Here is a 13,283-nt window from a genome sequence, read left to right on the forward strand (position 1 = left end):
GCATGGAGCACTGGGTGTTATGCACAAACAATGAATCATGGAACACTACATCTAAAACTAATGATGTAATGTACGGGGATTAACATAACAATAAAAAAATTTAAAAAAAAATTCTCAGAAAAAAAAAAAAATAATGACATGCCTGTACTAAACACAAACCCTCAAAACCAAAGTAACAACCTGCAGTTTTTCTGCATTCCCTGCTGCTTTTACCATGATAAAAGTAGTGCCATGATAGTAATGAGATTAGCAAACAAACTTTATAGCCTTTGGATTTACAGTGTACACGTGTGCTTGTTTTCCAACAGTTTGCTATGGAGCATGCCTTTGCTTCTGCCAGGTCACTCTACTAATTACCAATTATAAATTTTAAGCTTATTCCCAGCTTTAAGTGATTGCTCACATCCTTTCCTCCACACATTATACAATGACATATTTTAAGCTATCTTCCCAGTGTGTGTTGCTTCTCTGAAACCACCACCCACACTGACAAATGGAGGCAACCATGTTTGAACCATATGATCCAACCCTTGGGTGAAAACAGTTGACTGGGCAGTGGTAAACAGAGGGCCCTACCTAGACCAATAATATTCTCGCTCCTAAGAATTTAGAATTGAAATCCAGAGAGTTCTTTTAGCTAGGTATGGATACTACACGTTTAAAAATCCGAAAACTTAAGAGTTGAGACTACCATTTTAAGGTGATTTTTTTCAGTTACGTGCATGGAAAAGCAGAAAGATCGTTAGGGTGGGAATTAAACAGACTCAAAGAGAAAAGCAGATATGAGTCTCCAAGAAAGAAAGAAATAGAAATTGAACAGCTGCCTTGGTTGTAAAGGAACATTACATGGATAAAGTGAAACCTGGGATCAAACAGAAAAGAGTCATGGTATTTGAATATAAGCCAGGAAATACTATTCCTTTCATCAAGGATTCTTAAGAGATTAGTTCCCCTGGAGGAAAAGATCAATTTTTGTAAGTATAGATATAGTAGTACAGATATAGTAGGGAGAAGTAGAGTTTCCAGCTGCTTTTTCATTTAGGAAATTTTAAGTGATACAAGCATTTTGGGGGAAAGAATATAACAAGAGCATGACAAAGGCAGCATCTCCCAATGCCCAAGGATGCTGGAGAGGATGGAGGCAAATCTCTTTCTGGGAAGAAAGGGATCAAAACTCAAAACTACACCCCTTGAGGTGTAACATTATAGGAACCCCTTATGATGATGGAAATTGGCCAACAGGAAAAGATATAAAGCACTATGAGAGAAATTTACCATGAGGGGGAGAAAGAAAAGAACCTGAACTAGTGAAATGGTATAATAATAAGGTAATACTAGGAGAGAGTTGGGTGTGACAGAGCATGTGATTAAGGCTGTAAGCTTGTCCTGAATCTGAGACAGTAACTAAAACATGAATTTTAAGCTAAAATGATTGTAACTTCAGGAACTGAAGTATATAGCTCACTACACTCAGCAAATCATTGGAGGGAATAGAATAGTCTTTCCTTGAAGAAACTCCAAGTACTATATAAGAACCTGAACCAAGAAGAAAGTCACTGCAGCAATGACGAAGATGTATTAGATGACTATTTTTTAGTTGTAACACCAAGTATCAGAGAGAGAGAAGTAAACATAGCCAAAATTGGAGCCACTAGTGGATGAATCAAAACTCCAGGAGGTCTCTTCATTTGTCATTTGAAGGACTAGTCCCTCTGGTTTCAGGAAATTCATGGAGTCTTGGAAAATTCAGAGGACACTTAAAAATGCATTGTAAACAGTCTGCTATTTGGGGGACTATAGTGATATAAATAATAACTGAATATTTTAATGTTTGGTGGCAACATATAAGAGGAATCTAAGAAACAAAAAATGGAGGCAATAAATCAGCCTAAGAATTGGAGCAATTTAGGTAGGAGATAATATACACCTGATTTGGGTGATGTCTGTGAGAACTGGAGAAAACAAACCAACCAACCAGGAACTGAGGCAAGGACAGTAAAAGAGAAGGCAGAGAGCAGAGATTCACAGGAACTCCATGGTACACAGGCCTAAAATCAAAGTAGACCCTGATAAAAAGAGGGAAGGTGAAAGAAAGCTCTAATTTAGAAAGAAAGGCAAAAAGACACAGCTTTCCATTTCTGACACTGTGAGATTGAACTTTCCTGGATGCAGGTAAAATATGAGTGCAACATGAAGAAACTGGAGATTTATCTGGACAAGATAAATTTACCTTAAAAGTCACCAGTATAGAATAAATAGCTTGATTCTTTCGAGGACCCTACCTAGACCAATAATATCCTCGCTCCTAGGAGTTTAGAATTGAAATCCAAAGAGTTTTCGAGGGAAATACGATAGAGGAAAAAAAAAAAAAAAAGAACAGATAGTAGAAGACAAAACCTTAGGGACACTTCAGCAAAGTGAGAAGGAAGAGAATCTGGTGAAATAAATGTAAAGAAACACTTAGAAGAGAAGACCAGATTCAAGTGGTGTAATTCAAGCCAGGGGCAAGAACTTCACGCTGACCAAAACTATTAAAATATGAACTGGAAGGGAAGCCAGAAATTTACATACAGGCATGAATTCTGTGGGATCTGACTGCATAGGTTAACAAGTAAATGGAAATAATGATGCACTATAGACCACAAGTTTAGAGCATTTCACAGTGAAAAGGAGGGAAATGGAAAATAATTAAAGGCAGGGGAACATCATGCCAAGAGATTTGGAAAGAGGATGGATCTAAGAAGGTTTGAACATACAAGGAGAGAAATATTATACCACGGAGTCCCAGAGTTTGAGTGGATGAAGGGAAAAAACTGAGGATATTAGGAAAAAAGAAGATAATAAAAAACAGCACTGCTTCAAATAAGGTAAGCTGTAATGGGATTCTGAAAACAGCTAAGAGGGGTTACTGCTCCTTCTGGAAGCTGAGCGATGGAGAGCATGGATGAGGAAAGACAATAAGGAAGGGTCAGCTAGGCATTTGAGGGGCTGGTACCAGAGGTTCAGAGCTCTGGTTTTCACCTTTTTTCCTACCACAATACTCATGGTGTGGCGGACTGTACTACTGTTCCTTGTGGAAAGATTGTACCTCCCAGACCCATTGCATGGTCCCTTGAATCCTCCCTGTGGAAGGATTATACATTCCTACCTATTGAACTTAGGAGTAGCGAGGTGATCTGCTCTAACCAATTAACCAATGAAATGTGAGCAGAAAGAGGCATCAGTGATGTTAAGAGTCATCAGTGGTTCTACTCATTCTTCTTTCCTTCTGCCATGAGACCAGAATTTGCCAAATAGGGACTGATCTTTCAGCATAGGTCCAAAGGATAACGTGGAATAGGGCCATAGCATGAGCAAGAAACAAATCTTTCCTGTTGGAAGCCACTAAGGTTTAGGGGTCATTCCTTAATAGAGCAGAACTTAGCCTAAGCTCACTGATACGAGTGGTGTAAGCAAACTCCCATGAGTAACACTGGCTTACAACAAGCGCCTAGGATCTTGAAGAAGATTTAAAAAATGAATTATTCATTGAACAATTCCAAGTTACCACCAAAAAATTAGAAACTTACTTCCATTGGTTCCTATTTGCTTGGGTCTTGCTATTTCACTGGGACCACCTTGTCTGGGTCTTTTGCCCTTCCCCAACCATGGCTCTTCTCCTTTTTCCAACTTGGAGATCATGTCTGGTTTGGGAGCTTGATACCCTGCTCATGAGAAATGGCAGAAGTTGAGTGTTAGGAAAACAAACATCCCAGAAATCAAGCCCTAATATTTGGACTTCAGAGCCTTGAGAGGATAAAGAATATATGGCTTCTAAGGAGAAAGAGAGAAAGAGAGAGAGGAAGGAAGGAAGGAAGGAAGGAAAGAAAAGAAAGAAAGAAAAGACAAGAAGAGAGGGAGGGAGGAGGGAGGAAGGAAAGAAAGAATATATGGCTTCTGAAATTTCACAATGTGGCTGCCCATGTACCCCGTCTAAGCAGACCTTCCATTTTGGAGACAGGGGCACAAGTATCCTGCCTCATACCCAAAGGGATTAAAACTCTTTGATTCATAATAGCCAAGGCCAAACTTATCAAGAACTTCAGAGAGAAGGTATTACAGTGGACACATTTGAATTATGAAAGAATTGTCCTTACCCATTGAGGCAAGGTTGCTGTAGTTCTCCAGCATCACATCCTTATACAGGTTCCTCTGAGCAGGATCTAGCTGCTCCCATTCCTTCTGGGTAAAGGCCATAGTCACATCTTTGAATGTTACCGATCCCTGTAATAGCAATATTCCTATTCAGTCTAATGTTATCCATATTATTGGGTGATTTGGACAAGGTAATAAAGATTTGCTCTTACCTCAACCATTCAATGTTGATCGTGATGTTATATAGGATACTAATTCTTTACCCAAGTCTGCATTTTTTTGAGAGACAAAAATCATATTAAGAAATGTCCCTGAGGGGCGCCTGGGTGCCTCAGTTGTTAAGCATCTGCCTTCGGCTCAGGTCATGATCCCAGGGTCCTGGGATTGAGCCCCGCATTGGGCTCCCTGCTCCGTGGGAAGCCTGCTTCTTCCTCTCCCACTCCCCCTGCTTGTGTTCCCGCTCTCGCTGTCTCTCTCTCTGTCAAATAAATAAATAAAATCTTAAAAAAAAAAAAAAAGAAAGACATGTCCCTGTTATGGATTGAATGTCTGTGTATCCCCAAAATTCATATGTTGAAACCCTACCCTCCAATGTGATAGCATTAGGAGAGAGGGCCTGTGGGAAGTAATTAGAATTGGATGAGTGCATGCAGGTGGAGTCTCCATGAATGGGATTAATGCCTTTATAAGAGTCGTAAGACAACTTGCTTCCTCTCTGCTCTCTCTGCCAAGTGAGGATACAAACAAGAGTCTGCAACCTGGCAGAAGGTCTCACCAGATCCCAACCATGTTGGCACCCTGATCTTGGGACTTCTAGCCTCCAGAACTGTCAGAAATAAATTTCTATTGTTTTTAAGCTACCCAGTCAATGGTACTTTGTTGTAACAGCCCAAAATGACAGTCCCATTTGCAAATTTGTTTATTCAAGAGGATAAAAAAATCAGAGAGAAAGAAAGTTACCAAAAACAAACAGAATCAGTCTATCTTTTCTTCTATAACAAAAAATGATGGAATAGAGTTCTGAGGTCGAAGAATTGAGACCCTTGATTTTTATAACCAGTCAAAAGATCATTCATGTTTGGAAGCAAAAATAATGTATTTTAGGCATGTAAGGATGCAGAAAGTATATCACCTATGGGCTTTAGAATTAAAGAGAAGGAAAGGGACAGGGAAAGAGGAGGAGAAGAAGAAAAGAAATGATTTTTAAAAGAAGGAAACTGCATCAGAATAAAGATTTCAAGATTGGGAAAGATGTAATATACAAGAAAGAGCTATGAATAATAAAACCAGTCAAATGTCTAGTTACATCCGAGTAACTTGATAATGTTGTACACTGTTATAAAAGTATCCTTAAAATCAAGAGGTATGTTTTAAGAAAAATAAGCAGGAATATAACTGGTAGGGTTGGGAGATGGGGGAGAAATTAAAGCATGTTCAAGATTCTCCTCTTATTAGGCAGGTGAGAGGAGGATGACACAGCTACTGGAGAATTTTGCCACTAATGAATACACGTTCAAACATGATTGTTTCACATTGAAAGATGACCCCTTACCTCCACAAACCACCAATCAATTAGCTGCATATGTCACGAATCTATAATCTCACGGACCTCCAGTCACTGATTTCTTTTTTTTTTTTTAAGATTTTATTTATTTATTTGACAGAGAGACAGAGAGAGAAAGCACAAGTAGGCAGAGCGGCAGGCAGAGGGAAAGGGAGAAGCAGGCTCCTGACTGAGCAGGGAGCCCGATGTGGGGCTCGATCCCAGGACCCTGGGATCATGACCTGAGCCAAAGGCAGCTGCTTAACCTACTGAGCCACCCAGGCACCCCCAGTCACTGATTTCTAATAAGCCCCATCACTGAGGGCCACTGGCCTCCCAATCATTGATGTAATTCCAAAATGACTGATCCCAACAAACTTCCCAATCACTAACAGCAACAGATTTCCCCAATCGCTCTCCAGACACTCCAGTCACATATTCCCAGGGGTCCTCCACTACTGATACCCATGGAACACATCAATCTCTATCTCCGATACGACCCCAAATCCCTATCCTATCAATCCCCAATCACTGACACCAACAGAACTCCACCAACAGCGGCCTTTACAGAAACCCTAATCACTGCCAGCAAACTGCACTGCACCTTCAACCTCTTTGGCCAGTCCCTTCACCTGCTCCCTTTATCTGAAATCTACCAGTCTCCTGAGAATCCTGCCCCTTACAGTGTTCCCTGGAGGAGGTTGTTTGTTTCGGCCCAACCAAGACTCATGTACCTCATGGCCTGAAGATGAGGTAAATGCTAACTTTCAACCATTTTTCATACGTCCTTCAAAATCCCTATCATGTTTAGAATATCACGAGACTTTAAACCATTAACCCTCTGGTTCAATGATTCACTAGATAAACGCACAGGACTCAGCATACAGTTGTACCCGTAGCTATGATTTAGTACAGCTCAGGAACACACAGCAAAATCAGCTAAGGAAACGGTGTGTATGGGGTAAAGTCTACAGAAACCAGGCACAAGCATCCAAGAGTCCTCTTCCAGCGGAATTATGCAGCGCATACTTGATTCCTCCAGAAATAAGTTGCGAGAACACGTGTGAAACGTTGTTTCCCAAGGAAGTGCATCAGAGACTCGGTGGCACTCATAGGCACCCTCTGCCTGGCACACACAAAGATCCTAGGTTCCCAGAAGGAAATCAGGAGCTCGGCATAAACCACACTGTTTACATAGTTTAGGCACAGTGAGCCACTTTTATTATTTCTGGAAACGATAGGAAGCCTCCTGAAGTCTAAGTTCTCAGACATCAGCCAAAGGTCAACCTTGCAAGCAGGCTTTTCGAAGGATAGCTGTTTGGGGCCACTTAGGTCAACTTCTGCGCACAGTCATTCTGCCTCGTTCACTGAAAACTTGAACGCCACGCTCCTCCTCACTCCAGCTCCTGAGCTCTCACTACATCAACGTAGAGGAGTCCACAGCCTGGCCCTTCTCTTTCCTGACTCCAACAATCTTTTCTCACACCCAAACTCAGCCACCTCCTTCTCACCCATCCATTCCTCTCTACTTAAAACATTCCACCCTCCGACCACTGTTTCCTATGCTGTCAGCCTTTTTCCTCTAGCACTTCCATGCCAATAATTCTCCAAATGCATTCAGCCCCCAAAGCATTGATCTGAATCACTTTTCTACAGTCTTCCATCACCACACGGCCTTACTTTTCTTCTATCTTGTTTAGATTCTTTGTTCTAACAGCATATGCACTCCATGGAAAACAGCTTTAACTTCCTTGCCCCTTTTCTTCTCCACTGTACTTACCTAGCAAAGCCTCAAACTTAATCAAACCCAACTCTCCTCTTCATCTCTGCCTGCAACCTTGTAGCTGAACATCCCAAGAGAGAAAAATCAAACAACTGTGTTGCCTGGACTCACTTTAGGTTTATAACACATATCGCAATTGGGCATCCAATACCGGGAGTTTCCTATTCCTCTTTCCAAGATGGTTATTCCAAACATTCTCCTCTTTCTCTCGGAAATCTCCAGCATCTACTCCTTCCCCACTCTCAGCTGATAAATTCATCTTATACTTTCAAAGAGAAAGTAAGTGTAAATGGACAAGAACTACCTTGCCTTGTCACCACCAATTCCACCAATCTGTTTCCAAAACCCCTATCATCTGTCTCCTTTCTGTTAAAATGGAAGAAGTGTTCCTTTTCTCACCTAAGGCTAGTTTCTCCACTTACGCTCTACAGCCCATCCTCAACGGCCTTCTCAAGGAATTCACCCCCTGCAATTAACCTCTTTCTCTTTTGTTTTAAACATTTTTATTTTATTTTATTTTATTTATTTATTTGAGACAGAAAGAATGAGAGAGAGCGAGCACATGAGAGGGGGGAGGGTCAGAGGGAGAAGCAGACTCCCCACCGAGCAGGGAGCCCGATGTGGGACTCGATCCCGGGACTCCAGGATCATGACCTGAGCTGAAGGCAGTCGCCCAACCAACTGAGCCACCCAGGCGCCCCACCTCTTTCTCTTTTGTACCACCTATTTTTCCCTTTCTACTCAATCATTCCTATTGACATACAAAGTTGCTTTAAAATCAATTCATCTAATGAAAACCATCTCTTAATCTCATGTCCCATCCAATGTCAATTTATTTGCTCCCTTTACCAGCAAAACTCCTGGTGTGGTCGATACTTGCTGTCTCTACTATTTACCTCCATTCTTTCAACTCATTCCAACAGGATTTTACTTTTATCACTCCACTACAAAGCTCTAATCAATCAAAATAATCATTGAGCTACATCTTGCCAAAGCCAAATTCTCTGCAGTCATGCGTCTGGGACTCACAAGAGCCTATGGCACAACTGTGACGACACGACTCGCATTGTCTTGAAAAGCTTTCTTCTTTATGCTTCTTTGACACCACCTTTACAATTTTCGTCCTATCTGAAAGATAGGAGAGATGACTCCTCCTCATTCTCTCTTTTTTTTTTTCTGTCCTCTACCAAACCTCTACATGTAAGAGTGACCCAGAGCTCTGTCCTTGGTCCCTCTTTTCTTCTCTGTCTGCCTTCTCTCCCTAAGTGATCTCATCCAATCTTACGGCTTGAAATACCATCTGCACGCTGAAGCCTTTCACATATGGATTCTTTAGCCCAAACCTCTCCTAAGTTTTAGATTCACACATTTAACAACTACTCATTCTCTACTTGGACATGTAATGGGCATCTTGACGTGGCCAAAACAGAACCACTGTCATCCACTCTGGCTCCCATTTATATCCATCAAATCTGGTTGTCTCCAACACAACCCCTTCTCAGAAAAGGGAAGCACCCTTTATCCAGTGCCTCAAGCCAAAAGTCTAGGTGTAAATCCTGATTCTTCTCTTCCCTCATGTTTCATATCAACTCATCAGTAAGTCCTACTGGCTCATCTCCAGATGTATTCTGAATCTGATTTTGCATTTCCCTATTCTAAACCATCATCACCTCTTCTCATTAACTATTGTGATAAACCCCTATCGGACCTCCCTGCACCTCTGCACCCACACAAGGACAATCCGGTAACTCCCACAGGCACTATAATCGCTTGGCTCCCATAGATCACAAATTGTCACACACGTCCCCAGTCTTCGACACACTACAGAGCCCCTATATCTGATCCCCAGGGCCTTCCAGACTCTGGCTTTTCCGTGAGTGCCACAGACTCCCCGCCTCACTGTCACCGCACATCTCCCCAGACACGGATTTCCATAACCTGTAGCACCCGCGCACCCTGCAGGGCCCCCATCACTGCCCCACAGATCCCCCAGAACGCCGACGCCCCTCCCCCCCCGCCACAAGGCCCTCCAGCATCGCCTCCGATTCCCAAATCGCTCGTCTCAGAGACTACAGTCACCCTCCAATCACGGACCCCCAATTAGACCACCTCGGACCACCACGCCGCCCCGCCCCGCCATCGCGCTCACCGCCGCGCTGCCCCCCGGCTCGGACACAGCCATCTCCGCTGGCCGCCCGGCCCCTTCGGCCGTCCCCGCACTCCTCCTCCGGCCCACGCCCTCCCGCTTTGTGAGGATCGGCTCGCAGGCGGAGGCCGACATGGCGGCGGCTCGAAGCGCGGCCTCAGTGAGTCCGGCGGCTGCCATGGCGGCGCCCCTGGGTATCGCGGCCGGGCGCGGCCATCTTGACCGAGGCTCTGCCGTACAGCGGGGGTCCGCGCTCCCCGCGGGCGCGCAGGCGGGTGGCCGCGGGGCTCCGTGGAGAGAGTCCTGAGAGGTGCGCTGCGAGCCGGCAGAAAGCGTGCTCAGTTCCTCACTGCACGATGCCTCGCGGTGTCCGACGCCCAGAGGCTCGGCCACGCGAAGGCAGAATTTGGAGTTGCCTTTCCGAATTGGTCACCGCAGCCTGCTGCCGGGAAACCCGCAAGCATGAAGCCCAGCGAGGACTCCAGACAGCGAGGATAATAAGAGAGATTGAGGGAGGAAAGAGAAAAAGCCCGATCACGCAGACACCACTGTTTTATAGGGAAAGAGCACTAATCGCTCAAATATATGTCTTTACATGTACGGTATAAGAACAATGAGAGGGCGCCTGGGTGGCTCAGTCGTTAAGCGTCTGCCTTCGGCTCAGGTCATGATCCCAGGGTCCTGGGATCGAGTCCCACATCGGGCTTCCCGCTCTGCAGGAAGCCTGCTTCTCCCTCTCCCACTCCCCCTGCTTGTGTTCCTGCTCTCGCTATGTCTCTCTCTGTTAAATAAATAAAATCTTTAAAAAAAAAAAAAAAAGAACAATGAGAAAAAAAGGAAGCGGCAGGTTCCATGAACACATCACTCCTCCGTGAAAACCCACGTCTAATGGAGATCAAACAGAACCCAATAATCAAACAATTGGAGCAGAAGTTATTTCTCAATGAGCTGTTTGGTGTATTGACGCCATTCATTTAACAATTATATGTTGAGCTTTTACTGTGTGCAGACTAGGTTGCTGCGCTGTGCTAGATAATGGGGAAAGAGTGGAGACCCACTTAGACACAGCCTGTGTTCGCCCTGCTGGAATTTACAATGGGGCAGTATGCTTGTGAAGTTATTCTAAATATGCTGTTCCTTTTTCCAGAGTCAAACACACCCTGTTTCGCACCTTCCACTTAGATGAATAAAGGACTAGGTCCCTCAGTCAGCAACGGCTGCATCTGCGGCCTTTGCCCTCTCAGTCTTTAGTCTGAATATAATTCTCAGTGCATCTTCACTGAGCTCAAGACTCCCTAGATCACCTAATTTCAAGACAGTTTTCTGCCTAGTCTCCCCATCCTATTACTGAAATTTTTTCCTAACAATTATTTTTTGCCGTTGCACAAATCACAGTGGTACGTTTCTCATTTATTCTCAAACTATCCCAACAATGCTTTCCCTAGTCTTGTGGCATCAATTCTAGAGCCTAACAAAGTATGTTGTAAATATTATGACAAGCAGAATGCTAATATGGCCCCCATTATTTCTGCCCAACACCCCCACACCCCGTGTTACACCATTATGAGATCCCCTCTCAGGAACCTGTGATATCATTCCCATGATAAGATCCCAAATCAGTTGATTTTGAGTTCATAAAAGTGGAGATTATCCTGGGTGGACCCGACCTAATCAGGTGAGCCCTTAGAAGAGACCAGACCTTTCCTGAAGTCAGACATTACAAATATGGGGGCGCCTGGATGGCTCAGTCGGTTAAGCGGCTGCCTTTGGCTCAGGTCATGATCTCAGGGCCCTGGGATTGGCCCTTTTCCTCTACCTCCCACCCCTGCTCATGCTCTCTCTCTCTTTCAAATAAATAAATAATCTTAGAAAAAGAAAGAAAGAGGGGCGCCTGGGTGGCTCAGTTGGTTGGGCGACTGCTTTCAGCTCAGGTCATGATCCTGGAGTCCTGGGATCGAGTCGCGCATCGGGCTCCCTGCTCAGCGGGGAGTCTGCTTCTCCCTCTGACCCTCCTCCCTCTCATGCTCTCTGTCTCTCATTCTCTCTCTCTCAAATAAATAAAATATTTTTAAAAAGCAAGAAGAAAGAAAGAGAAAGAAAGAAAGAAAGAAAGAAAAGAAAGAAAGAAAGAAATTACAATATGAACAGACCTGTGGAGGGGCCATGTGGCAAGCACCTGAAATCAGCCTCTGGGAGCTCAGTCCTCAACAGCAAGGAAATGATTTCTGCCAACAATCTGAGGGAGCTTGGAAGCATACCTTTCTCTAGTGGAGCCTCTAGATTAGTACACAACCCAGCCAATACCTTGATTTCAGCTTCGTGTGACCTCGAGCAGGGAATCCAGCCATGCCGGTCAGAATTATGACCTACTGAAATTCTGAGATAATAAATTTGTGTTGTTTTAATCCAGTAAAGTTAGTGATAATTTATTATGCAGCAATAGAAAACTAAGGACTCAGTGGAAATTGAAGGCTAATTGCTTGATTGAGATTTCTCTTTGTCTTCTGGGGACACAGCCCTCTTCCCTATGTTCCAGACCGAGCATTCTTCCATCTTCATCTTCTGGGTGGGAGCAGTTGCTTCCCATGCTCCTCAAGCATAGTCCTGACTTAATTGACCCTGATATTACTGTCCTAAAGGTCCAATATTTACGTGAAAGAAAATAGCTGTCTGCTCTCTATCTGCTGATAGCTAGCTCAGAAAGAAGAGAGGCAGGCCAGTGTCTCCAGGCTTTTCTTTAACATAGTATTCCCTCACAAATGGAAACAAATCCCACCATATCTATAAACAAAAATGCTGTACTAACTGTGACAGTTCTCCAAGACACCTTGATTCTAGTATTGACCAGTCAACCTCAGATACCCTTTGGGAAGACAGTATTGAGAGAAAGAACTGGATGGAAAAGCATAGGAGAAGTAGGTTGAGGATATTCCTGCACTGAAGAGGGGGGATGGGAGCAAGGAGGAGAGACCTGCCAAGAGAAAATGAGGGAATAAAGTTGGTAGGTCAGGGGTGCCAGACTGGCTCAGTCTGTAGAGCATGTGGCTCTTGATTCTAGGATTGTGAGTTCAAGCCCCATGTTGTAGAGATTGCTTAAATTAAAAAAAAAAGTCAGTTGGTGAGAATGGGATGGTTACCAGAAGCTTTTCAGCTTACATAGTTCCATCATTTCTGCACATTGCAGTCAGTCAGTTTCCTACTTCAGATTAATTGGAAAAGAGAAAATCTTATACTTGAATTAATTCTGTAAAAACTGTAAGGATCAGTGTGTTGGTAATATATTTACATTTGAATTTTTGTATATGTTAAGACATTCTCAGATGAGTAAAAAACTTGTAATATCAAAGAAATCCCTAGAAAATTGTCTCCTTTGGATCAACTCTATTATTTCCTTTGCTAACAGCTGACCTTACTGAATATACAGTTTTAGGTACCCCAGTTTCTAACTCTGTCTCCTATATTAGCCTGTATTTTGACACTTGACTATGTAGAACTTCTTACAACAGTCTCTAGGAAATGTCCTACAAACTCATCTCGTGTAGGGCTGTACCAGAAAAGGAAAGAGAACTGTGTGGTCCTACGTATCAATGCTTTCTCATTCATTCAATACTTCAATACTCAATAAGTACTTACTGCACATCTATTGTATACCAGGAACTATGATAGGCATTGTGGAT

The 13,283-nt window shown here is 43.4% G+C and overlaps 1 protein-coding gene across 1 annotated transcript in view; it reads right to left on the reverse strand.

Annotated features, from left to right (window-relative positions):
* ZFP37 (ZFP37 zinc finger protein) overlaps positions 1–9,862 on the reverse strand; it is a 13,858-nt gene extending 3,996 nt beyond the window's left edge. Inside the window, exons 1-3 of the mRNA XM_081803400.1 lie at positions 9,610–9,862; positions 4,137–4,263; positions 3,570–3,704 (exon numbers count right to left, since the gene is read on the reverse strand). Of these exons, the coding sequence (XP_081659526.1) occupies positions 3,570–3,704; positions 4,137–4,263; positions 9,610–9,786 (439 nt within the window). The 5' untranslated portion in view covers positions 9,787–9,862. The remainder of the gene's footprint in view (positions 1–3,569; positions 3,705–4,136; positions 4,264–9,609) is intronic.
* Positions 9,863–13,283: the final 3,421 nt, after the last annotated feature.

Source organism: Leptonychotes weddellii, chromosome 14, assembly GCF_054177405.1.
Source record: "Leptonychotes weddellii isolate Sample4059 chromosome 14, ASM5417740v2, whole genome shotgun sequence".
Classification (NCBI taxonomy): domain Eukaryota; kingdom Metazoa; phylum Chordata; class Mammalia; order Carnivora; family Phocidae; genus Leptonychotes; species Leptonychotes weddellii.